The sequence below is a fragment of the Passer domesticus genome, chromosome 8 (assembly GCF_036417665.1).
Source record: "Passer domesticus isolate bPasDom1 chromosome 8, bPasDom1.hap1, whole genome shotgun sequence".
NCBI classification, from domain to species: Eukaryota; Metazoa; Chordata; class Aves; order Passeriformes; family Passeridae; genus Passer; species Passer domesticus.
Window position 1 is genome coordinate 35,802,254 of NC_087481.1, and position 25,689 is coordinate 35,827,942.

Genomic DNA, 25,689 nt, shown 5'->3' on the forward strand with positions numbered 1-25,689 from the left:
GTCATGATTTAGAGAACACATAAAACTTCACACTGTTACTCCATTCATGTGTTGTTTTTGTTTTTTTTTTTTTTCCCTAACTGCCGTGCCAAATTAATCCCTGGTGCAATATTGTGTCACCAGTGAAGCTGTACCACTTGTCTGGACTTTAGTTTTAATTGAAAGATTTATCATTCCACAGTTTCTTTGTCTTCTGTACTTAGTACATGGATCCTTGGAAACCCTGACTACTTTGCCATTACTGTCTCTTTTCTTTATATAGTGTATCTTTTTCTTTGTTTTTTTGTGTTTTTTTTTTTTTTTTTTAAATCATGGTTTCTCTTAATGGAATGTGTGGAAAGCTTTCTCATATAAGCAAAATAAAAAGCCCCACTGTGATTTGCACTTGACTCATATAGGTACAGTTATGCAACTTTATTTAGCTTGTTATGTTTATTGCACTTTATTAAATAATTTGTTATTGATAATGTGGAATTAGGCGAGTTGCATTATGATTAAATGCAATAGCTTGTTCTTCCTCACATATTTAATTGCTAAAACCAAGAATGCTAAGGGGTTTGGAGAATTGATGATCAGAGTTGGGGGTTTTAATTGCAAAGATCCAGGATTGATTAATATTTTAAATATTTCTGTGATACTCTACACAGAATATCCACAAGAGGGAACTGTTTTACATAAAGAGGAGTCATTTCCTTGCTGCTAAAACACTGCTTTCTGGAACCAAATCCTCCAGAATTACATTGAGTTGGCATGATTGTGTCCTGGACTATGCTACATGGTACGAACGGGAAAAACACAGGTCAGCACAGTGTTTGTTATGTTCTGTAAATAGTATTGTTAACCAAGTAAATTTTGAGCTCTTGTGTTGAAATATTAAATAGACAACTAATCTGAAAACTAATTCATTGAAGTTTTCTGTTTGTTTGGAATAGATCTGTCCAGGATGCAGAGCTTGAAAATCTTGTTTAGTCTGATGGCAGCATGAAATGGAGTTGTTGCCTCAGTAAATGAAGCATACAGCCCCAGGGGGCTTTCTCAAACTCTGCTTTATAGAGCCTGCACTGGAAAGCTGGTCTTTCTTTATTCATAAAGGAGTAAGCTCAAATGGGACTTAATGGAAGGGATATTCATTTAAGGATCACTTTTACCTCTGTTTATGAATAGGTGAACAAAATACAGTTACCTACTTTGCTTTGTCTTTTGCAGATATTTCCTAGTAAGGAAACTTTCAAGTGCTAAGGTAAGTCTCAATTCATATCAATATTTACTTTTCAGTGTGAGTTTCTTGGTAAATATTTGTAGAACTGAGCCATATTTATGTAAATAAAAGTTTTGTTTATACGGATAAAACAAAAGGTTTTCCCCTGGACATATAGTGTGAAATTTATATATTAGGACTCCTACTGTATGTGTTGGTTGGTTTATTAACAGTTTTTGAGCATTGGAACTTAAAAGAAGCCTTTAACAAGTGATCACAATAAATCTCCTATCCAACTCTACATGTAAACTCTGTGTGAACATGTTTGAATCAAATTATTTGAACATACAGACTACATTTTGTGGTGCACTTGCTTTGCTTTAGTCTGAGTTCTTCTTTAGGACCATCTTTGGTATGTGTGGGTACAGTATTATGGGGATGATATGTGAGAAGTGCCTAACGATCCTGTTTGCATCTGGAGCGCTCGTGAAAACAGTCTGCACTGCTCAGCTGCAGCAGTATTGAGTCCAATAAATACTTTTAAATTCATACCTTCTGAATTTATAAAGCAAGAAAATGTATTTCCAGTCTGCAGCCTCTCTGTCAAATCTGGACCCTCTCAAAGAGCAGCAAGAGAGGACGTATGTCACAGCCACGGCTTCAGAGACTCAGTTCTTGTTATCTGCCAGACCAGAATATGGAAGAAATTCCACCATGCAAAAGCCTTCCCTGGGATACGCTGTGCAGCTGCTCTTCACTGTCCTCATCTTTCAAGGTGCACAGGGTTTGTAGTTTCTATTAGCTGAAAGAGTGCCTGTAAGTACCTGGCACTTCTGAAGATCAGACATCAAGTGCCTGTGTTACGATGCTCCTGCCCTTGTTCCACTCCTGGTGTTTGCTGATGGATAAAAAGATCCCTATGTGTGTGTGCAGCTGTGAAAAGGGTGTTCCTCACAGAAGGCAGAGCAAATGACCATGGGGACCAGGTTCTGAGCCCAGGACCCAAGGCTGTGTGATCCTTTGCAGACCAGGTGGCTCTCAGCTGGGGAGGGCTGATAATGAAAAGTCATGGGAGGGGGCAGCAGCTGTGGCAGCGCAGTCTGGGCTTGCATGTGGCAGCTGTGACAGGCAGTTTCTTTTCAATCTGACTAGTTTTCTGCATCTAGAAATCCTCAACCAAATTCCATTACAACAGTCCCCTGGGAATGGCCTGCTCCAGGTCTGCTATGTAACTGATCGCTTTTCTTGGGGAAAAAGTAATGTAGCATTTTTCTCATCTGTATACACTTCCATATCATTATGTAATTGACGCCTTCTCTATTCAGAGGCCCCTATCAAACCCTTCTGGAAAAAGGAAGCCTTCTCTTGAAGACAGACTGGAAAGAGACATCATGATGAACTCACAGAGCCAGACAAACAGTGGTGTTATTGCATGAAAAAAGTGGGGGTGAGAGGGTTAGAGAGCCCCATAAAAAGCTTTGGGAACTCATAAAATCTCATTACCTTCACTTAAGTAGAAAACAAAAACAAACAAGCTCCTGGCAGATGCAGAAACAGAAACTACTACTACTAAAGGTTAAGAGATTACTATTTCATAATGGTGGTTCTCTGCTGGTATAGCAACTAGATAAGATGGGGGAATGTCACGCACACAAAGGCTGCTGTATTTTACCCTTGGAAAGATGTCAAGAGGATCTGCATAATACTTTGTACAGACAACCCAGTGAGCAGACCATGTGCCAAACGGAGAGTTTATGTATAAATGAATACCCATATAGACATATAAATGTCTCTGCTTTTCAACGTGAATCCGAAAAAAAAGTAGGAGATGACAATCCAGATTTTCTTGCTGGCTTCCCCTTTCACCCCCATCCTCCCCAAAGGTGTCATTTAAAATTGTTATTTATATTCCTAAGGGTTAAATTCAGGAATGTTCTTGGGATGTGCGGCAATTTACGGCGTGCTTGCGGAGCGTTTGCAGTACTTGCCCGTGTCAATTAAAGACAAGCCACGAATGTCTTCAGCGGAAAAACCCACGCCGCGGTCCCCGATGTTTATTTCACGCTCCCTCAGCGCGTTTCCATGCCAGCTCCCCCCTCCCGCGCCGTGCGCATCCCCGGGCACCTGCTGCTGCAGCTCAACCGCCTCCCGCGAGCCCCGAGCGCGCCCCGCTCCCTCCCTCCCTCCCCCGCTGCCCCCGGCTGCAGCCCCGGGCCCGCCGCCCCCGAGGGCGCCCTTGCGGCCGCGCTGCGGAGGGGTCGCGCTCGCCGCGGTGCCGCGCTGCGCGGCGGGCGAGGGATGCGGGCGATGGGCGCGGGGGCCCGGCGGGGCTGCGGGGGCCGGGGCCGTGACTGCGCCGTGCGTTGGCCGCTGCGTCATGACATCCTTCGAACCGGCCCCGCGCACGGCCGGCGCGGGGGGGCCGCTGCCGCCTGCCCCCGCCCCACCGCGGCTGCGGAGAGCGCGGCGCGGCGGCGATGGACGCGCCAGGGCCGGCGGGACTTGTTGGACCGGCAGCTCCCCGGCGCGGCCGGGCACCGCCTCGCCGCCACCTGTGAAGCGCCCGCCTCGGCACACAGTCCCCGCTCCCGCCTCGCCGTCCTCCGGAGCGGGCGCTCGGCGCTTCGGCGGCGCCGCGAGCTGGACCGAGCGGCCGCGGAGCGGGGAGCGCTGCCCATGGGGCGCCGGGAGCCCGCCTGAGCCGGCGCCCTCACCCCCGGCGGCAGCGGCAGCGCGGCACCCCCGGCCCGCCCGGCTCCCCCGGCCCGCGGGGCCTTTGATGCGCCCCCGGAGCGGCCGCGGCTGCGGGCGCGGGGCCGTCGCGTCCCCCGGCGGCACAGAGGGAGGGGCGGGAGCCGGCGGCGCCGCTGCGCGTGTGGGAGCAACAGCCTGAGCGACAGCCGGGCCCTGGAGGGAGCTCCCGAAGGATGGGCGAGGAGGCGGCGGCAGCGGCAGCGCACGCACAGATGGGCCAGCGGAGGATGAATTAGGAGCCACAGGAGGCTGCTGCTGGCACCGAGGGGGGAAGAAGAGAGGAAGGGGCTGGACTTGAAAGAGGAGGAGGAGGAGGGTGCGCGGGGTGGGGGTGACTGAGTATCGCTGATAACAAGTTAAAGACTAATAACAATAATAACAGACCACCTCCGGGAGGATCCGCGGCCGAGGCTGAGTGAGGGATCCCCGCTGAGGCCAGCGGGGTCGCAGCGCTGGGTATCTCGGAGAGACGCTCAGAGGCATCAGTTTGTGGTGGTGGTGGATGATTTTTTTTTGGGGGTGGGCGGGGTAGGGGCTGTGTATGCGGGAGAAGGAAGGGGTGGGAATCTGAGGAGGAGACTATATTTTTATTATTATTTTTAATTTTTTTCTAATATTATTTTCGCCGTACAAAGAGGACGCTCGGAATTCACCGGCCTGTCGGCTCCCGAGAGGGACCCGGGAATTGTGCGGCCGCTTTTCTTCACCTGCTTTTTTTTTTTTTTTGGTTGTTTGTTTGTTTGATTGGTTTGGTTTTTTTGTTTGTTTTGACTGGGGGCTTTTTATTTTTATTACTCTCCTTATCCTTCCCCGCTGAGCAGCGGCGGCAGCAGCAATATGGCTGGTGATGGGCTTTTTGGGGGGCGCTGGCGGCGGGAGGAGCTCTCGGAAGCCCCTGCGCGCCCGGCTCGCTGTTAGCTATGGCAAATGGCAGCGGCGGCGGCTCCTACCCGGGCGGCAGCGGCAGCGGCATTAGAATGAGTAACAATATCAACGCCAACAATCTCAACACAGACTCGTCCTCCTCCCCCGTCAATGTGCCCAAGATGGATGCGCTCATCATCCCGGTGACCATGGAGGTGCCCTGCGATAGCCGCGGACAGCGCATGTGGTGGGCTTTCCTCGCCTCATCCATGGTTACTTTCTTTGGGGGACTGTTTATCATCCTGCTGTGGAGGACCCTCAAGTACCTGTGGACTGTCTGCTGCCACTGCGGGGTCAAAAACAAGGTAACTCCCCCTTCCCTTCCCTTCCCCTGCTGCTGCCGGTGATGGTTCGGTGCGGTGGTGCTGAGGAGGAGCAGGAGCCCAGCCTTGGGCACCAGGACACCTGGGCGAGGTGGCGGCGGGCGCCGATGGCACTGTGCTGATGGCACTGTGCTGATGGCAGTGTGCTGGCTGCTCTGGGCTTCGGGCTGCCGGGAGCTGCAGCGTGGGCAGCGGAGCCGGGCTGAGGTGGAGGGTGCAGTCCCGAGGCGCCTCCCCGGTCCCCTGCTCTGTCCCACGGCACGCAGGCGAAAACTCACTCGTTTCGTGTGGTGGCATGAAAGTTACACCTGGTGTGCGACGCTCTGTCCGAGAGAGGCACACGCTGGTGTGGTGGGACGGAGCAGATCAGAAGTTTATATGCACCCTTGGGGCCTCGTGTGATGGGGTGGGAGCTTGCATATCCTGATCTAAACTCTTGGTTGCCTTGTGGAATGAGAAACTTGGGCAAAATTTAATAGGTCAATTTCTCACTCAGCTGGGTCTTTACAAAGCTAGTTCCATTCCCTGAAAATGTTTGACGTTTCTGCTTGTTAAATTAAGTGTATCTATCCAGAAGTATTCTGTACATTTGTAAGTATTCTCTTAACCTAAGTGTGAAGTCTTTGAGGCAGCCTTTTCTGCCTCTTTGATTTTTGCATATTTCCAGCTGGAAGAAAGCATAGTATGTGAAATAAGTTCAGTTTCTGCTTTGAAGGGTCTATTTTCAAACCAAAGCTAAGAACTTGCTCAAGTCCAGACTTTTCGTTTTTGATTACGAAAAATGAGATTGAAAGTGTTACCACTCTGTATTGTGAAAGTGTATTTTGACAGACCCCAAAATAGACCAGCAACTGGAGTTTCTCCCCTTCCCTTTTCACATTTTTTGAATTACAAATGGAATAATATCTGCTTCAGTTATTCCTGGCACACAGACACCCACAAAAACACACACACCTTTTAATATATGGTTGCTAGGTTGCTGGTTTGCTTTGACGTACAGTGAACTGTCTTCCCCTTTCTGCTGTCCCCTCCCCCCTGAACACACAGCACATACACCAGCTCTGTGGAGGGCCCGGCAATTAGGGGAAGCCAGGAACATAGTTAGAGCATGAGAAGTTATGGTACTTGTCTGTTGTGTAGTTTGGGTTGCCTAAATGAACCTCCACATTCCAGTTGGAAGTTAAACTCATACAGTGAACTTGCCTATCTGTGGAAGGAGTGATTGCTAAAGTTAAGGAATAAAAGCTTTTAAGTCAGCCTTAAGCGTCAGGAATCCTATCAGGCAGCACCACTTTTCTGTAGGCTTTTTTTTTCATTCAAAATCAAACCTGAACTGTCTTAGAGAGGTGTTAGCCAGGTATGATGACACAGCTCTAATGAATTTGTGATAATAAGACACTATTTCCTACAGAAGTAAAAGGCAATTTTCAAGGAAGGGTGAGTAGTGAAGACTTAAGCTTTGGTTTTGTTGTGTGTTTAGCATTTCTGCCTCCACAGAATGAAACGAATCTACAAGTGCTTTCAGGGATCTTGACAAAAAAGAAAAATCTGCGTGTTATTACCTCATGCTTCTTCCCTTGAGAGAGTAAAAAGTTAGAGGCTTGTATGCAGACTTCCTATGCATGGTTTCTTGATGGGTACTGTTGGTCAGATAGTCCATTGTTGGGACACAGTCAGTTAAAGCAGATTAGTCATTTCTTAACCAGTATAGAAAGATATGTGCAAATTGTTTTTAAAACCTCTTGGGCTAAATGTGGCTGTTTAGTAGCAGGCTTTGGTGAGGGGTTAAAACACTTCCAGTCCCTACAGTTTCATGTACTATGACTATGGCAGGTTGTAAGATTTCAGTTTATTTCATCTTTGAAACTGAAGTAGTTCCATGAATGTCATTCCCTGGGGCAGGAGGATAAAGGGCTCTGCAGGTAGGGGGAGATATATGTCTCCTTTTGGATCCTATTTGTTCCTCTTATAAGGATTTTCAAGACTCTGGCAAAGAAGAACTTTCAAGGGCTGATCCTGAATTCCTTATAAGATAAAATGGGGAATTGGAGGGAATTCTGTGTGTGTAAGAACATTAGTTATAACTAGCAATTGCAAAACACTTTTCTAGTATTTAAGGTATAAAGGCTGACTGAAGTAACAACTGGAATTATCTGAAACTTTGCTGTTATCAAGCACATACTTTGCTGCTTGGTGAGTTGGGAAAAGCTGCCGAGGCTGCTGGAGAGAACTGTGCATGCATATATACACTGTGTCGACTCTATTGGGCCTGGTGCAAAAGCAGTTTTAGAAGAAGTAGCTCCTCCTACTGCAGGATTGAAGAAGTTTTCTGCATGTTAGGAGCTTTCCTTTCCTCTGCTGCCTCCTCTGTTGCTCCACAGGTTGCAGGGGAGTTGGGCTGTCCAGCATCATCTCACTATCTACACAAAGAGCAGTCCCAGTGAGCGAGCTGAGAGAAATCTTCCTCATGTCTACTTTCCGTGGCCTCTTATTGAATAATTCACATATATATGTGAATAATTCAGAGTTACTGTGCTAACACTCATGTCTGTTTCTGTTATTGCAAAGAACTGCAAAAAGTTTCCTTTTTTTTCTCCCTGCTACATTCTAAGCATGACATTGTATCCCATGGATTTGTCGATGATTGTTTGGGATGTAAAACTTTTTAATGACTTTGTAGGAGGATTTAGAGTGTGGTTTGTTTGGAGTGTCCCACTCTTCAACTCATTTAATTTAAAGCCAGAATTTAAAACCATTGTAGAAACAGTTTATTACTTTGTGGTATGAAATGTCATTAATTTTTTTTCCCTTGGAGATAGGAAAGTCAAGATACTGTAAGTCAAGAATATGAAAACTGCTAACAGAATTATCAACACTGTCCCTTAAAATTCCATATTTAATTTATGTAATTGTATATGACTAGAACATCACTCTTAATCATGTACTAAAAATGATTGTTGAAGTTTTAGGATTTTCATGCTCCATACTTGCTTTGTGAATTGGCATTAAAAAAGTAACTGCCAAAAAAAATGGAAATCTTTACCTTTGTTGTCAGTGTTTCATGTAGTGTGACAGCCGTTACTATCAGAGCCCTTGTATTTCTTTCTTTAATATGGTATATAATTTTAGATGCAATTTTTCAAAATTAGCTACAGTCTATTTGCAACCAGCCTTGAAAAATGCTGGTTTTATTCTCAGTGTTTACATTTAGTAGTGCTTAGATACTGCTAAAGAACTTGTCTGGTCATTGCTTGTGTTTTCTCCCTTGACCGACTAATTTCTGTTTGTGTATGAAAAGTAGAATGTGAGATTAAACTTCATTGGGTTGGACTCTGACATTAATTGTTCTTGTTTATGGTAACAGCAGGAAAATAAAATAAATATGCATGGTAATGTACACATAGGGGATAAATGCATATTATACAATCTATAGTTATTTTGGTTATATGGATTTGCCTCTGTCTATGCCCCTGGAGGGCATTTTCTGCTCACATTATCTGTTATGGCTTTGAACAAACTCTAAAACCATGAAGAAGTGGAATGAGAAAGCACAGGTTTGCGGCACAGGCAGCTCCTGGAGCTGGTCAGTGCAGAATCAAATGGAATTTGTTTCCTTTTGAAGAATATGATACCAGACCCTTTATTGCTGCTCCTTGGCTCCCCAGTGAAGGGTACCTCTTATGGACCTTATGTCATCAGGCTCTAGCAGGTAGAATACATCCTTATTGTGATGCTTTCAGTGTTTTGGAAGAGCTTTTCCTCCCCACAACCCAAGGCTTGTACACATAACAAATGAAATTATGATTATAGGTAGCAGTTGTTAGCCTGAACTTACAAGCCTTAATGGTCTTCTTTGACTTTGGTCTATGTATTTTTCAAATGTGGTGTTACGCAGTGCTTTTTACTCAGTAGAAACCAAGCAACATTTCCATTTGTTTTGAACAGAAAAAAACTTGGTTTTGCTGGAAATACAATATTTGCAGAAGTCGTCTTTGAAAAGTTAAGAATTTCAACCCAGAATTCTAAAGCCTGAGAAAATTTGTAAGGGGAAAAATTTAAGTGGTCCATAAAACAAGCAGTATTCATTCCAAGCTGGCTCGAGTGTGGGCAAGGCTTGTTGGTTTCTGAGCAATACCTGTGTAAACGTCCTCTCCAAATAAAGAAGAGGAGTTGAAGTGTGATCTGTTGAGAAAAGTTTGAGCGTCCATTGGAAGACACGTGTGGACACCTAATGCAGGAGATCCCTTCATTTAAATCCGTGCGTGGAATCATCACCTCGACTCTGGGAGACGAGCTGGGCAGCAGCGTATGATGGACAACTGGGAGGCTCAGGGGATTAGCGGGAACTGTAATGCATTTTGCTGCTGGGTCACATGCACAGCCTGGCTCAGTCCTTCCTGTCTCATGGCTGTCAGGTGGTCTGCACGCACTTACTCCGTGAGAGCCTCACCAGACAGGTTGCCAGTGAGAGGTGTCCATGGTGGAGAGGTCAAGGTCTGAGGGAAAAGGCACTCGCAGCCCTTTGCAGGTGCTGTTTCTCCAAGCAGAGATGGGCGCTGGTGTGGAGGGGTGTATGCTGCTGTTTTCCATGCTCTGAAAAGGAAGATACTTCTGGCTCTCTGGAGCTTAGAAAGGGTTTCACATTTTATAAATGCATGCTAAATAAAATAGGTTTCTGCATGCAGAAAAGAGAATGCACAGACAAGGATTTAACTCGTAAACCAAACAGTCTCAACCAAAATGTTATTTTGGTATAGTATCATACTTACTTTGAAGGCTTTGCAGCACATAGATTTAAGGAGAACATCTGCATGCAAAAAGAACTTGAAAATCTCACATCTGCAAATCTGTAAGTGCTGGTTGAAAACCATTAGATTTCACTTTTTTCCCAGTTTAGCTCAATAGAAGAAATGCCTGTAATAGCAAACAAAAAGCTTTTAAATAACACTGATCTGTGCACTCAGTTTGGATGCACTGGGATTTCTGAATGCAGAATGAGGGCAGTTTACAGCCCCAGAGGCAGAAACACTGAATATTTAGAGAGTACTTGCCCTAAGTATAATCTCTGCAGGAATGGGATCTAATGATTATAATTAAAACCAGCAATGATGGTACTTGTATGTCCTGTATTATTGCAAGAAAGTGGATTGTGAATTTTAGTCATTGAGTGTCCTTCCTGGGACAAATCCTAAAAAGAAGCTGTAATCTCTAGTCAGGTGCAGCACAGAGCAGCAGTCAAGTGTTCCTTCTGAGACTGGCTCTTCTGTGGAATCCAACTCAGAGTGGCAAAAGTTTATATGAATTTCAGGGCTGGCTGGTGATAATTCCTCAGCAGGATCAGGCTGTAGTTCAGCAGCAGCAAGGCATCCTGTAGCATGAAGTTGGTAGGGCAGCAGTCGCTGGGGAGGTATAAACATGAAAATAACACTAGATGAAATTGGGGGACAGGGTGTGCCTTTGGTTCTACTAAACATACCTTGTCACATTGCATAAAATTGTATTTTACATGTATGAAAATCAATGAATTATCAGAGGGATAATTCACTGAGGAGGGCACAGTGAATGCAGCTTGTGGAGATTTTCTGAGGGAAAGATAGCTGAACCATTATGTGTGGGTGTTAATGGTTAAAAAATATTTTTCTTCTGCACATATGATTTTAGTGGCAAAAGGAAAGGAGCTACACTTTAAAAAGCTGTGTTTCTGTAATGGGTTTATTGCTGCTACATGGCTGAAGGTTTAGAATCATAGAATAGCTTGAGCTGGGAAGGAGCTGTAAGAATCATTGAGTCCAGTTCCCTGTTCCTTGCAGGAATACAATGCCCGACTGGGAAATAAGCGCAAAACTCTGTTAGATCACAAGACTACACTGGCATTTATGCAAAATTGCACAGGGCTAAATACATCAGATCCAAATTAGACCTCCTGGTTTGTCAGTGTGGGACACTCAGGTCACCCTGGGTGACAGTGGAGGGTGGAAAAGCAGCAGAGTCTGAGTAAATGAGAAGGAATGATACCTCTCTTCCACGCCTGTCAGAGACATACTGGTCAGGAAGGGCCCATTTTGAATCCTCATGGTATTTATAGCCTGAGAATACATCGGGTTTGCATCTTTGAGAGGAACACTTCATTTCCATATATAGTATACATGGTTCTGTTTAAATGAATGTGCTGCCACTGAAATGTGTTGAGTTCCTTTGCTTTGCGATGATCTATTGCATGAATTTGTCTGTTTGAGAGGTACAGAAACAAGAGAGGTCTGTTGAAATAGAGGGAAGCAGTCCTAATAATTTCAATGGCTTTGGACTCAGGCCTAGATGTTCAGTGTCCTAGATGAATCAGATTAAAAAAAAATATTCTAATGTTAACATTTTAAGCTTTTAAAAGCTTTTTTCTTTTATTGTAGCAAGTTGTATTTACTTGGTTTGTGGCCATTATGTCTGAGATTTCAACATTAGAAGCATAATATTTAAAAGTCACACATGGTATGTTTCCATTCCAGTCAAGAATTATACCTTCTGCCAGGCTCCCCTGGGGAATCAAAAGTTGAGTGCTTGAATGGCTGATAATATCCTATAAGGGCGTCTCTCCTGCAAGCTGATGTGCAATGGTAAATATTGGCTCTTTTTTTAGAACTGCAGTAAGTGCACATTTAGTGGAACTGGCAGAGGTCCCTTGCCCCATGGATCACCTGCAGAACAGACACATGTGCAGCTGCAGCCCTGAGTCCTGGAAACCTTTTTGCATGTCTTGAGCTTCATTACCTAAGTTACGTATCAGAACAGGTGACGTAGAGTGGAGAAAATACCCTAAACTCATCATCCCTAGGACGCAAAAATGGGGAGGAGTACTGTAACCTTGTCAACAACTGCAGCATCACACAACAACTGAACAGGTGATTGCTGTAACAGTTAAATACAGGTCTACCCTCTTGTTTTTTATTGCTATTTATGTAATAAATTGTTAATACAGTTTTGCTTCCTCTTTGTCCAAGCAAATGATTACTAAATGTTTTGGCATACTTGGTTATATTTAATTCTTTTTCACTGTATCTTTTACATTTTTGTCAAATGGCCTAGCCCTTCTTTTTTTTAGCTAAAAAGGTGACTCATTTTAATATACTGTTACTATTATAATTATTAGTAGTGATATTAACTTTAGCATTGCTGGTGTTGGATTAATTTTCTATCTTAAATATAGGGAAAACATTGACACAGATATGTCTAAAAAACTGAAAATTGTGACATTAATATTGCAAAAATAAAGAGAAATGTATTAGAATGATTCTTTGTTTAAGCATCTTGTAAGTTGTCTAGTATAAACTCTGTTCAACTAATTTTAGTTGTGATTATGCACAGATATTTTGCAGGACAGAAGTTGGAATGGGGTACTGGCCTCTGTGACCTATAGTGGTCCTAGTTGGTGTAGACCACTTCAGGTGCTTCAGATCAGGTGACTTTGGCTAGAAGTGATTTGACATCACTTTTTTTTAAAAGTGAGTTTGCAGATCAACAGGCAGAAGGTTTGTGTTGTTCTTACATTTTCTAGGTTATCATACTAAAAGTTTTTTTTCATAAAGAACCTGACAAACTCCACTTAGGTTTTGAAGACTGAAGGAAAAAAATCTCCTTTTTCCTTTTCCTTTATTCCAAGAACAGCTTAGGTAGGAGAAAATATTGCAGAGTCTGTCTATATGTGGTGCAAACCTTTTTGCCCGTGAGGGATTTTTTTAATGCTTTGATTATGCACTTTTGATAGATTGGGAAGTTTTTTCCAGCATTTGGTGTAGTTTCGTCATATTGTAGATATACAATACACTTACACCTAAAGGCTTTTGATTCCCTCAGGATCAGAAACAGGGGACTACTGGCTTTATGTTTGCATTATTTTCATATTACTTAAGACTCTCAGCTATAAGCTTTCTTCTTTTCTTTCACCCTTTATGGGTCTGGCTTTTGGTTTAAAGCCATAGAAAATTTTACCTGACTAAATGCTGGTTTTCCTCCTTTGACACTGCTTTAGATGTATAACTTCTGGTGTCTTCTTGTTAGAAGAGCTGAATTTGTATTAGAGAGCTCTTGTTCATGAAAGAAAACAAAAAACTTCACGGTTTTGATATTTGCAAAAATAAGTTTGGTTGCTTTGCTGGAATGTATCCCTAGGATATAATAAAATTTTAATTTATAAAAGTGGAAAATGCTGTCCAACATGTGAAGCTTCAGTTCTGCCTGTATGATGTAAGTGATCAAGTTTTAATGTTAACTTGGATGATATGTACAATAGGAAAACTGTGGTATCTTTGTGTTGCCAACTGAATGATTCTGGGAATGACAGAAAAAAAGTGTTTGCTTTTTCTTATTTCCAATTTGTGGTATTCTGTTTGTTATTAAGTTATGCATAATTTTTAAAGAAAACTTACACAGCAGTTATTTAGGTTAATGTATGAAACTTACATCACTTCCACAAAATACCTGTTTAGACATCAACATTTCTATTTCAGATCTTAATAAAGTCTTAATCTGAATTGATTTCAGTCAGTTTCAGTTCATTTCAGAAAGAGATATTGTTCTTAAAAACTTTTTTTCTCTATCAAGATGTTTGTTCATGAACATTTTTTTAAATTTAATGTTGACCTTACACATCATATTCTGGACTTGAGTTGGGTTTACTTAATCCCTTGGCTTCTCAGTATGTATATAGGGGAAGGTAGGCAAGTGTTTGTAAAGTTATGCACTGTTTTAAAGCTCCATAAAGCAATACTGTCTCTTGCATTAACATCTAATATTCTTAATTTTAATTTTCTTTTAGCTAAGAGGTTGATACATACCTAGTAATAAAAAAAAAAAAATATTTTGAGCTGATTGCTCTTGGAAATAATTATAACAAAAATTAGGTTAAAAATAATTTTTCATGCTCTCATTTAAAAAATGTTATAATTTTTGTGGCTTCAGTTTTTTTAATAAAACTGTATACAAACTTTTGTCTTTATTGACTGTCCATGTGATTTTTTTGTCTTTGGGTTTTGTATTTTTTAAACTTTTTTTTCACTTTTTAAACAAAAAAAGCAGACACAGAATGTCATAGGCTTGTCTGTTTGCTTTTTATGCACAAATAAATAGAATAATCAGTTTTGAAGATTTCTGCTTGCAGCAGCTGAAGGCTGCTGCAGAAGGGACTCCAGACTTGCATCAGGTGCTGGAGAAAGTAAACCTGCTGAGCCACTAATTGTTAAAATCCCTCATTAATGATCCTCCAGGGTGTCGCTGTGTCTTGTTGGGAGGAGGGTCACATTGCAGTGAGTTGATTTAAGGAGTGTGGGCGGGTGTGTTGGAGGTGACTGGGTGATTGACAGAGCCCCAGACTGTCATCCAGCATTTAGCTGTGCTGCTCCTGAGTGCTCTGGAACATAGGGGCATACCAGTTTGTTTTAGAGCATAGCTGATTGCATGATTATTTGTGTGAAGGTGTCCAAGCTGCAATTTTGCAATGTTTGCATCTATTTTATGATTTGGTATGAAGGTAATGTAAACCATACCTCATTTGATCTAATGCCTCTTGAAAGTTACATCACTTACAACTTTTTTAAACACAAATTTAACCCATCAGAACAAGTGAAATGTTTTCTTGCAGCAGAATTTTTTTATTTAGTCTTCTGATACTGGGCTTACTTGAGGTGCTGGTTTGACAGTGCAATAAATCCAGACTTTAATACTGTGAGACTTGCTGCAAGGTACCTGAGCTGTGTTGACTGCTACGTAGTGGTAGCTCCAGATCCTAAACCTTTTTATGTGTTTTAAGGCCTTTTCACTGAGTAGAAATGGTTTAATAGGTAAAAATGGAATGGTGAAAGGTTTAAAAAGAGAGGTTGTTCCATTATTGCCATGCTAAATATTGATTTTATGGTGTCCTTTGGAGTATGGGGTTTTGTTGTCTGGAACACGTAGCTAGACAACTTCTGAAAGTAAGCTCCAGCTTTCCCGGCGTGGTTAGGTGAATTCCCTCCAGGTGAGGCTATGTAGGGAGATGAGCTCCATCAGCACACCTGATCTGCTCCTCCTGTTCATGGGCCTGAAGTCCTGCAGCTGGGTTGAATTAGTCTTGAGGGTATAAATGCTGACGTGCATTTATTGGTTCTTCACCCCTTTAATTATGTTGATGTTGGATGCCTGGTTTTACATTGTGAGCTTATTTGGGTTAATTGGGCTGCTAGCTAATAATTTGAAAGACCATAAATTCAAAGTATTAGGTTATTAAAGCCACTGAGATTGGCTCAGTTGGTCAGAGTACAGTGTTTTCACCAAGATTGTGGGTTCAATCCCTGTGTGGGCCATTTGCTGAAGAGTTGGACTCCATGATCCGTGTGGGTCCCTCCCAACTCAGAACATCTGTGATTCATTCTTTTTTTAGACAAGCCCAAACCCTTACAAATCAATTAATTTAAATTAAAAAAAAAACTTTAATTCAATGTAGATCTTGTAGCAAATGCTACATTTACAGAAGATATTTAAAAAGTAATCATTGTACTGTGCAGAATTTAATTATAGGCTGTTTCTGTTTGTCCCCTGGCTTCAGGCATTTGATTACAGCATATAGTCGAGTTAATGCTCTTCATCTCGCCAGATTTCTGAAAGTGAAAACATTAGATTCTTGTTTAGTTGTGTGACTTTTGTTGCTAAAACTTTGATGCAGCGTATCTGTTATGGAGACAGACCTCGGAGAATTGGCATCAGGTAGGAGTGGTGCAAGCTTGTTTGTGTTTTGTATTGATACATTTTAAGTAAAACTAATTCCTGTGCTGTGTTTCAATGCTTCTGTATCATTTAAGCTCTGTTTAGAGAGCTAAAAAGCTTAAGTTTTTTGTATCATTTTATGCAAGTGAGAAAATTCATTACTGGAGCTTAGGATATAGTTGTGAAATGTTCCCCCCTATACAAGGAGCATTGTGCCTTCAAAAATTTGACTTAGCAATTTAGAAGATCTGAGCTATTTTTCTGTTGCAGTATTCTGAGGCCAGCTGGTTTTGCTGGCTTAGTTATGCCAGATCCTCTTACCAGCTTTGACCAAGGGGCAATGCTCTGCCCCATGCATCTTATGCTGAAGAAGCAGATAATAAGGAGAAAGCCAGGAGGAGAGGAGGACTGTCAAAGAAGTGATTTGTCCCAGCCCATGTAAAGCAACCTAGTGATTCAGATAATCTGATGTTATAATTAACATGCATCCACTCACCCCTTTTGTTAAATTTGTGAAGGGAATGTAGTTTATGAGTTCTTTAGGGCAGTTACTATTTTAAAGAGCTACAGGTAGTTACCAGTTGCTGTGCTGTTCCAAGTTCCTGTGAAGATGTATGTTTTACATGAGCAGGTGTTAAAAGGAATTTAAAAAAAAAAAGCTTTAATTTGGACAGGATGAAATTTTACCTGTGGTGTATTGGGGAATTTTTAAGAAGAGAAAAATAACATGATGGAGGGAATGAAGGCTGATGGCAAGAAGGAGGGATTCTGTCTAGTTAAATAAGCAGTGCATGATATTCACTTTATATGCAGACACTTGGAATATGCTTGCTTCACTGCCATAAAAAAAAATCAAACACAATTTTTGAGTTCCCATACCTACATTGGACTTAAACAATAATGTTACTTTTAGGCTCTAGGAAGGTTCCCAGTTAAACATATGCTTGTTGGTTTTACTATTTTTAGCTTCTTTGAGCAGCACGTGTTCTCCTGAGATATTTATTTGTGAATGTGGTATTCTGTTCTTAAAAGGAAAATCTCTCTCTGTCTAGATTCTTTTTCTGTATCCAAGAAAGGAAAGGACCAGGGTTCTTGTCCGTGCTTTACTTCTTGGAAATCCTAGGAGACAGGGTAAATTAATTAAATCTAAAATGGATCCATCTGGTAGTGCTAGCAATGCCAGGGGAGAACAGGTGAAAGAATCGGAGCCAAAGAAAACATATAGTGCATTATATAACATGTCAGGTTCTTTGGGACATATTGCTATCAGAAGGCTAATCTTGGTGTTAGGCTTTTTACTTTTTGTTTAATCTTGTTTTTAAATCAGAAGGTTAAGGGGGTAGTTTGAAATGCTTGTTTCTGTTCCATTGCTAAAAAAATAATTTTTTAAAAAGTTATTAACAAAAGGCAAATGTATTTAGTGCAACATGTGAGAAACACGCCATTCCCTTTATGGGTTTGTTTGAAAATAAATGGGTTGACAGCATTTGAAACAAAAATGAAATTAAGTGAGTTTTGGAAAAATAATTTATCTTTTAAATTTAGAAAGCTGTTAGATGAAACAAAAATCAAGGAAGGTGTGGTGCCAACTCAGTTTTGCCCCCAAATTAAGAAGAAGAATACAAAAATATAAGAAGAATGCAAAATCTCTATGCAGACTTCTGTGTTGCCAAAATTACCTTGTTTAAATTCTCAGCAATATTTTCAAGGTAGTGATTGCATCACTGGGAATAGGAATATAAAAATGACTGTAAAAATTGAATTGTATTACCTGTTTTGGGAGGCATGAAAAGGTAAACAGTATAAATGCTGGGAAGAAGTGAATTAGATTAGAAAAGAAATGGCAGTGAAGAGATTAAGGGAGGGTGTCTGCTCGCAGCGCAGGGTTTGAGTTTGGCAGGGCTCCTCAGCACACATTCCCATTTCATTATGGCACCACTTTGACATGATTTCTGTGTCATTGCCTGTGCTGTGGGGCGTGTAGCTGAGAGAAGGCTGCTAATGTGCAGTCTCTGGGGAAATCTGTTTCATCAGGGCAGGTGCCTGGCCCTTTTTGGCGTGACTTTGAAACAAGTAGAGAAAGTAGGCCATAGAGCTTTTTGGAACTTAGGAGCTTAGTAGCTAGATCTTTATCCAGCTTAAAAAAAATCCATCTCATTAGGTACCTTTAAGTCAAATTCCATCCTTGTCTATAATTTTTTTAAGCATCCTCTGTTCTTTTATTTCATGCTGCTTAAGGTTCACTTTTTTTTGGTAGTTTAAAAATCCCAACAAACCTCTGTGAGAACATTTCACATGAAGGTTGGAAGGAACATTCTTGTTTGTCTCACTTAAATTTGCATCTCTGAAGGGGAAGATTGTAGGTGGTTTGTAAGATTAACATAAATGTTGGTTGTCTTTTTATAGGGGAGAGAATTAAATAATTTTTGATAAATAAATTTTAGGAAAATATACTTTTCCCCAAATTAGAGTACTTTCAAAACATTAATTCAGTTTCAATAACTAGGGGAAGGGCAAAGATGATACAGGAACAATTTTTTTGTTGTTATTTTTGGTCAAGTAAGAAATATTTTAGCTTTTAGTCTTATATTTTATTTCATCTTGTAATGTCAAAACCAAAGGCAGTTAATAGCTGCTTTGTCAGGAATCTTATTTTGACAAGTGTTTATAGTTTTCAGGAGTTGTTTCCATATTAGAAGTTAATTTGTTGATCTTAAAATTCTATGCAGTACATCAGTTCTACTCTCTGCTGAGCTGTAGTGTCTGAATGTTTCCATTTCCAGGGTATGGCTATATAAATATTCGTGTAAAAGATACATTTTTATATCTAAAAAATATGAACAAATCTGTTATGAAAAGTTACACCAAAGTTTAGCTCTTTTTACAATGTCCTCTTCTATTAGAGTGTATTGTGTTCATTTTAATCTCTAATACATTGTGGAAGGCATGCAAGAATAGGGGATTAAATATGTTTCTCATTTATATGACAAATTCTGCAAACCCCCTAAATCAAAAAGTTGGTTGCATGACAAGTGATGTAGCTGCTAAATTACTGTAGAAACTGTGGTCAGATATTTAATACGTTTCATTGTTTTTAATAATTCTTCTGTTTTCTTCTGTAATCGTAGATGAGTTAGGAATTTTGTGCGGTTTATTTGTGGCAGTAGCTATTTCAGCAGACACACTAGCACATTGAAACAGGCTTGCTTACTGAGTGATGAGCCCTTGGGAAATTTAGCACAGCTTTTGAGCATTGGAATGAAAGAAAGAAGTGGCAAGCTGAGAGCAATACAGATCACAACTGGTCTGTAAGAAGACAGTGAAAAGAAAATGTGGAATATTATGTAATAATTTTTAAGTGCCTGGTGCATTCATGCCTTTCTAGGCCATTGCTGCGCTGTTCGTTTTTATCCGTGTGCCTGTTGTGTTGTGGAGTTCCCTTAACTCTTCAGTGCAGGGGTTTTGGACTTTGCATTTTAATGCTGTTTTCTTTTATCTCATCTGAAATCTATCTTCTCAATACAGACTGGGGTATACATGGCCACAAGTTACATAGAGACTATAATTCGCTGTTTGAATGTTTTTCTTTCTTCTGAAGTGAACATTTTGATTCAGAGGCCTGTTGCTATATTGTCTGTAATTCATAGCTCCTGGTTAGTGGCCAAATTTTGGCAAAACTGATTAGCGGAAAGCAGAGAAGGTTTGATACAGGTTCTGTATGTTTACATGAGAAATACATTGGTGATATCTCAGGCTATTCTACTTTAAAGAGAGAGGTCTGAAATAGTTATTTACAATAGAGCAGGCTGATGTTCGATGTTACTGCACCTCTAGTGTTGGTCAATTGAGTTGTAAAACATTAAATCACAATATAAATTAGCAGTCTTGTATTGAAGATCCGTGCCCTCAGGTATTTTTCTCCACAAGAGGATTAGGTATCTCACTTTCTTCCTGTACTGTCCTCCTTACAAGCCGAATGAGTACTTCGAATAAGTCCAGACTTCCAGCTAAGTCTGAATGAGACCAGGATTAGACTTAGTCCAGGAAGGGGGTTTCTAGGTAGGAGATGGTTGATCAGTGTAGCAGAAATAACCTGTGGCTTAGAGGAGCTCTGAAGTCCTGGGCTTCTGTGAGTGCTGAGCTGTCTGAAGTCTGGCTTCAGCTGGGGCTGCCAGTGTGCAGCCTTGGTGAGAAATTACACCGTAACTGTTGGTTAATTTATCCACATGACTTTCTGATTACCTGGGTTCTGTAGCAATGTAGCTCTTTTAACCTGTTTGGAAGAAGCTTTTTTACTGCAGAACTTCAGCAGTAAACATTAATGGTATATGTACTTAAAATATAGCTCACGGATGGGATAATGTCTAAAGCAGAAGTTTTCTACTTTATACTTTCCTAGTAAGAAATCAAGGTTGAGCAAATTCCTTTAGGCAGTGCTGCTTAAAAATTTCTGGTAGGAATACCTGGAGTGACTTTCATTTTTCAATAACTTTTTAGATATTAATCCACAAATCCAGCATTCTCATAGCTGGGATCTTTGTGCATGGCATTTATACAATTGTACAGCCAAAACCATTCAGCGGACTTTATTTAGCACAAATTTAGTATTTCTTTTTTTTTTTTTTTAATTATTAATCTAAATTACAGTACTATGATACATTGCTTTAAGAGATACCATATAAAAAGTTTTGCTGTATTGCTTTTGCTTATGACTTCATAGCAGTTTTATTTTTTCTGTCTTAGTGGCTAAATGCGTCTAGGAGTCATTCTCCAATGAAATACTTTTATCATTATAGATTTAAAATACTTATTTTGTGCAGCCAAATATTGGTTTCTTTACCCACACTTTTACTCTCTTCACCCATGGCTGCTCTTTGCTCTGTTCCTTTTGCAAAGAGCAGCCATATCACAACTTTTTATAAATACAATACACTTGTAGTGTATTGTCTCTGTGTAATTTTGGGTTCATGTCATGTAGGGCTGGTGCATTCTTCAGTAATTCATTATGATATGCAACTTAGTGTTTGTGTACAGATCTCTCTGGTGTTCTAATGGTGCACGGATGCTGGGGGTAAATGATAAATTCCAGGTAATGTATGAATCATATGGGAAAAAAAGTAAGGTATGCTTGCAGGACTGTAGCATGGTTGTGGATATCCATCTGGTCTTGGGCTGCATCTTCCTTGGCAGCCTGAGTATTGCTTTGTCTGAGGGATTGTAGGGCTTCTTATTTTTTTGTTCCTTTAATTATTACTCAGTAGGGAACCTTCCTGACACTTTGGTATGAAGTTTTATTATAATGCAGACTTATTTTAAGTCTCAGTATTACAACAATATCCCAACAGCCCTCAAGTGGAACTTCAGCTCTGTGTAGGTTTTGCTAGAGGAATCCTGTGGAGGCTCTCGATGTTGGGCTCACCAGCCCAGGTCTTTCCTGGGAATTGGAAGTGAAGGAGTGTAATAGAGGTGTTTTCTCATTCCTGAAAAGAAATAACATTACCTAGATTTACAAGGATTTTCACTTTTTTTTTTTTAAATGCATCTAGCAAGTATTCTCAGTCAAATCAAATCTGAACTGGTACTTAAGTAATTTTATCTGATCAGGACTGAAGCACTTGTTCCGTGATGTTCTGAGAACTCTCGGTTCATATTGAAGGCACTGTCAGCTGAGGTTCTTAAAACAGTATGAAATTCTCAACTGCATAATTTATTACTGCTAGGGATACAAATGGGCCAGTGCCAAAGCCTGAATTTAGAATCCAGTCCAAGAATTAAACGTAAATGTAGCAAATGCTTGGCCAGAGCTGGTGGCTTTCCAGCACTCCAGGTCCGAGGCCATTCGTTGTCCTTGGTGACATCTCAGCATTTGAGTGTTGGCTGTTTAGTTCTGTACGTACTGAAAGCTTCCCAGTATCAGTCTAAGGAGGTTAATGGCTTTAAAAACATAAGATTGCCAGGGGTTTGTGATCCCCTGAGTAGACTTTTTCCAGAGATTAAATTTTAAAGAAAATCTTGGACTAACAGAAGTTTTCCACAGGGATTAAGAATTAATGAAAGGAAAAAAACAATCCCCAAACAATTCGCAGCCAAAGTACTTTTATGCCTTGCAGGCCTGTTATTCTCTAGTACCAGAAATACTATTTTGTTTTTATCTACATACAGATCCTGGGAGGCAATGGAAGATTACATGATGCTTATATGATTATATATTTTTTAAATTGTATATTGAGCTCTGATAATTTCCTAGGTTTGTATATTTTCCTTTAAAGGATCTTTTTATTGGAACAAAGAAAAACGACAAAAAAACCCCCAAAAACCAAAAAAAAAGTGTCTCACAAATTTAGGATAGATTTTTATTAACCATAATTATCATAATTAATTATGGTTACTCAGATATTAATTCCCTTTTTTTGTTTTTTTGGTTTTTTTAAGTTTTAGAGAGTCCTAAGAAATGTCAAACAGTATCAGTTTAATTAGTTGTTCTGTGATCACTGTAAAATAGAGATCTAAAGCAGCCACATGTAATGCAACAGCAGTTGCTAAAATTTCAGTATATTACATAGTAATAGGAAGTTAGAGCTGGGCACAGTACGTCTCAGAAAAAAATGTGTATGGATGTGAAAAACATCAGTCATCAGTTAAGTGGAGCGTAGCAGTTGTGTATGAGCACATGGAAGCACTCCAGGAAAGAAAGAGGAACAAGAAATATTATACTTAACACAAATTTGGCTTTAGGTACTTAAAGGTGTTTACCCACAATGAAATTTCTGGCAAGAAGCTCAGAATTTAAAATAATCTCAAGCATAAATGCACACGTGTAATTACTGAGAGCTGTGAATGAACCTAGAAAATTAACAAATGCTGCATTTCATTGGATAGTTGAGTTTTGGGGATTGTGAGGGTGAAAAATGTCAGACCACATAAGGGCCTACCAAGCATCATTCACTTCTCCACCCACATATTTTCTTCCTTCTCTTTGTGTCCCATAAACTCTGCCTTTTCAACTTCAGTGAAGGCCTTCTTTGGCTGTATTACTGTAGTAAGATCACTTTCTTCTTTACTCTTGTGTGCTCTTCTGAGTATGTGTATTGTGCAACTTTGTTCAGGAGGAGAGGGAGTGACAAAAACCTGCCTGCAAAAAAGTCAAATCCAGGGGTTGCACTTTAGCATCAGCTTATGGAAGTCACACAGGCAAAGATGTGCCTATGCCACATCCCAGAAAATGGAGGGGTGCAGAAGTTGTGGGGAAGGCTGGAGAATGCTCTAGCCTTGGAAAGGGAAAGTAGGATCCTCAACGGGCACAAGGAATGGCCTGAAAATGTTCTTCAGGCTTCAGTAAACCAAACAATATCAGAAATGGTGTTAATCACAGGCCTGATTTATGGAAGGATAAATTGCCATATATGGAGAAATCCGGCAGCTTTTGTTTTTGCTGCTTGCACAAGGAAAAGATTGAAACTTCAGCAGAAAAGGAGTAAAGAGTAGCAGCTATGAACCTCCATGGGGTTGAATGTTTTAATTCAAAATTCCTCATTTAAAAGATGAGGAGCAGAGAGGGCAAAAAACTCCAACAGGTACCACATTGTTCAGGATTATTAATTTTTGTAAAGAGGGTGGGAGACGTGGATGGAAGTTGAAAGTTGGAATTGAAAAGTTGCTAGAAAAAAATAACTCTTTTTACATTTGCTTGGTCAGTGTCCAGTACCCTCTTTTTATCCAGTGTAAATAGGAAAAATTTGTGGCACATTGCTATTGGTTTTGGTTTGTTGTCCAAACACTTATTTTGCTGACTTGAGTGGCAATTTAGTGTTTTGTCCAAAGTCAAAATATTTCTCTGGTTTTACAAAAACAGTTCCTTAAATAGATTGCCACTTATGTTTCTCTGGAGCATTTGAAGGCTAGTGGACTCCTGTGAAAGTTCCCCTTTTTTAAGATGAGCCTCAGATAGTAAAGGAAACAAATATTTGTCATAAAATGAGCATAATCAAGTCCACAACAGGAACGAGACGTTTACTTGATAAAAATGGAAGCTGAAATTATGTAATTGTTGTATGTCTCTTGGAAACACAGCTTATTAAATGACACAACTTTGGAAGGGCAGCAGTACAAGGAGGATATTTTTTTTGTTTGAGTTTGATGTAAATAAAACTGACATATGTAAATTCCAAGGTAAAAGCATGAACAGAATTTCTTCGGTTTATTCTAGCTTTATGAAAGAAGGTAAGAATCCAGTTTGTCACAGAAAGCAGAGAAACCTGTATGATGCCAGAGTGTGCTGCTGGCCCTACTTGCAGCTCTTGGCTTTACTAGATGGTTGGAGTTTTAATAGAAGCAGGTAAGCTTGGCTCAGCTGTGATCCCATACTGTAATGCAAGCATCACAGTATCTTCTTTCCTGTTAATCATAAATGTCAATGCCTTACTTACTTACTTTACTTCAAAGTAAGGTAATTGAGAAGTCTGGTATGCCTTTTGATTCAAATATCACATTTTCTGGCTACTGCTGAATTGGAAAGCTACATGACTTAAAGACTTTTCCATGTGAGATTTTAATCTGTTTCTGTGATCTACCACCCATATCACTTACAAAAAATAAGCACAGAGTGAACAAAAATTAAGAGGTGACCCTTATTTAGGCACAGGCATTAAGTCTTTAAAAACCGTGGTCTAAGTGAAAGGTAGATTGTATAGTTAAAAAGAAAAATTATGGGAAAAGAAGTAAAAAGGAGTAGAAGTTATGAAAACTGCCTTGTAGCCTTACTGTACAGAAATTCACGGGTCACAGTTTGGAGGCAGACACTGAGGCTGTTGAGGGATGAGATTTACACCTTAATGCTCTTGAGCATATTTCTGAATGAATCCCAGATGGCAGAAGCGCTCCTGGCCCCATATCCTTACATGGATATAAGCATGAGGTAAGTTTTCCCTCCTTACTTACCCCCTCTGAACATGGGGTAAATTTTACCTGCAGATCTGCAAGTGTCCTGAGCCTCCAGAAACCAGTCTGTTCAGCATGCCTGCGCACCCACAACAGCTGACTAATATCAATATTCCCCCATTTCTCTTTATAATAATTCTGGTGTGGTGGCAGCTGCTCTTCTTTGGAGACCAAAAGATAACCTACTGGCACCTCTAACATCTGTAGCCCATGGAACAGAGTCTTTGCACGTATTGGAGAACATGAAAATGGGTGCTTCTCTTGAGATCCTTCACAGCACGTTTTGCCTTCATGGATGAGTAGTTCCAGCTTTTAGCTAGATACTTGGTTGAAGTGGGATTGTAGAATGTCTTATTTAATTTTTTATTAATGTGTGAGATACTAGCAGCTACTAAATTTATAGTTATATCTAATTATTGGCTTACTTGTTGAGACATGCAAAAACCATATCCTGTCTGAGGCAGAACTGAGTTGTGGCACTGTGTGTAACTTCAGCTCTCTCCTCAGAAATTTCAAATGGGCTTTTTTGCGTTCAGTCAGGCTGATAGTGCAGTGGGAAGCTGAAGCTGCTAAAGTGAATAAGGAGAAACTACAGTCTTAGAAGAGGTGGTAGTACTAAGTAGCTGAGATCTCGAGACATTTGGACAATACCTTTCCCTCTTCCTTGATAAGAGGATATTGGGTTAATCTAAATTAGAGTGAAGCCCTGAGACCACACACAGTTATATTGAGAAAATAAGAAGTCTGAGTGCCTGGACTGGTATTGAATTTTTTTAAAACACAACTACCTCAAATATGGATCAGATCCAAGACTGTGTAAGCATG

The 25,689-nt window shown here is 40.6% G+C and overlaps 1 protein-coding gene and 1 long non-coding RNA gene across 20 annotated transcripts in view; both read left to right on the forward strand.

The window, feature by feature from the left end:
• Nucleotides 1–322: 322 nt before the first annotated feature.
• Nucleotides 323–2,241, forward strand: LOC135305859 (uncharacterized). The gene is made up of 3 exons (XR_010366848.1): nt 323–799; nt 1,207–1,240; nt 1,787–2,241. It is a non-coding gene; the product is annotated as an uncharacterized LOC135305859 (long non-coding RNA).
• Nucleotides 2,242–4,475: 2,234 nt separating this feature from the next.
• KCNMA1 (potassium calcium-activated channel subfamily M alpha 1) overlaps nt 4,476–25,689 on the forward strand; it is a 423,584-nt gene continuing 402,370 nt past the window's right edge. For 13 of the 19 annotated variants that reach the window (XM_064430357.1, XM_064430362.1, XM_064430363.1 and 10 more), the window contains exon 1: nt 4,477–5,181. In XM_064430357.1, the coding sequence (XP_064286427.1) occupies nt 4,873–5,181 (309 nt within the window). In that variant the 5' untranslated portion in view covers nt 4,477–4,872. Of the gene's footprint in view, nt 5,182–25,689 lie in introns of all 19 variants that reach the window. The other 6 variants (XM_064430352.1, XM_064430354.1, XM_064430351.1 and 3 more) reach the window with 1 other exon arrangement.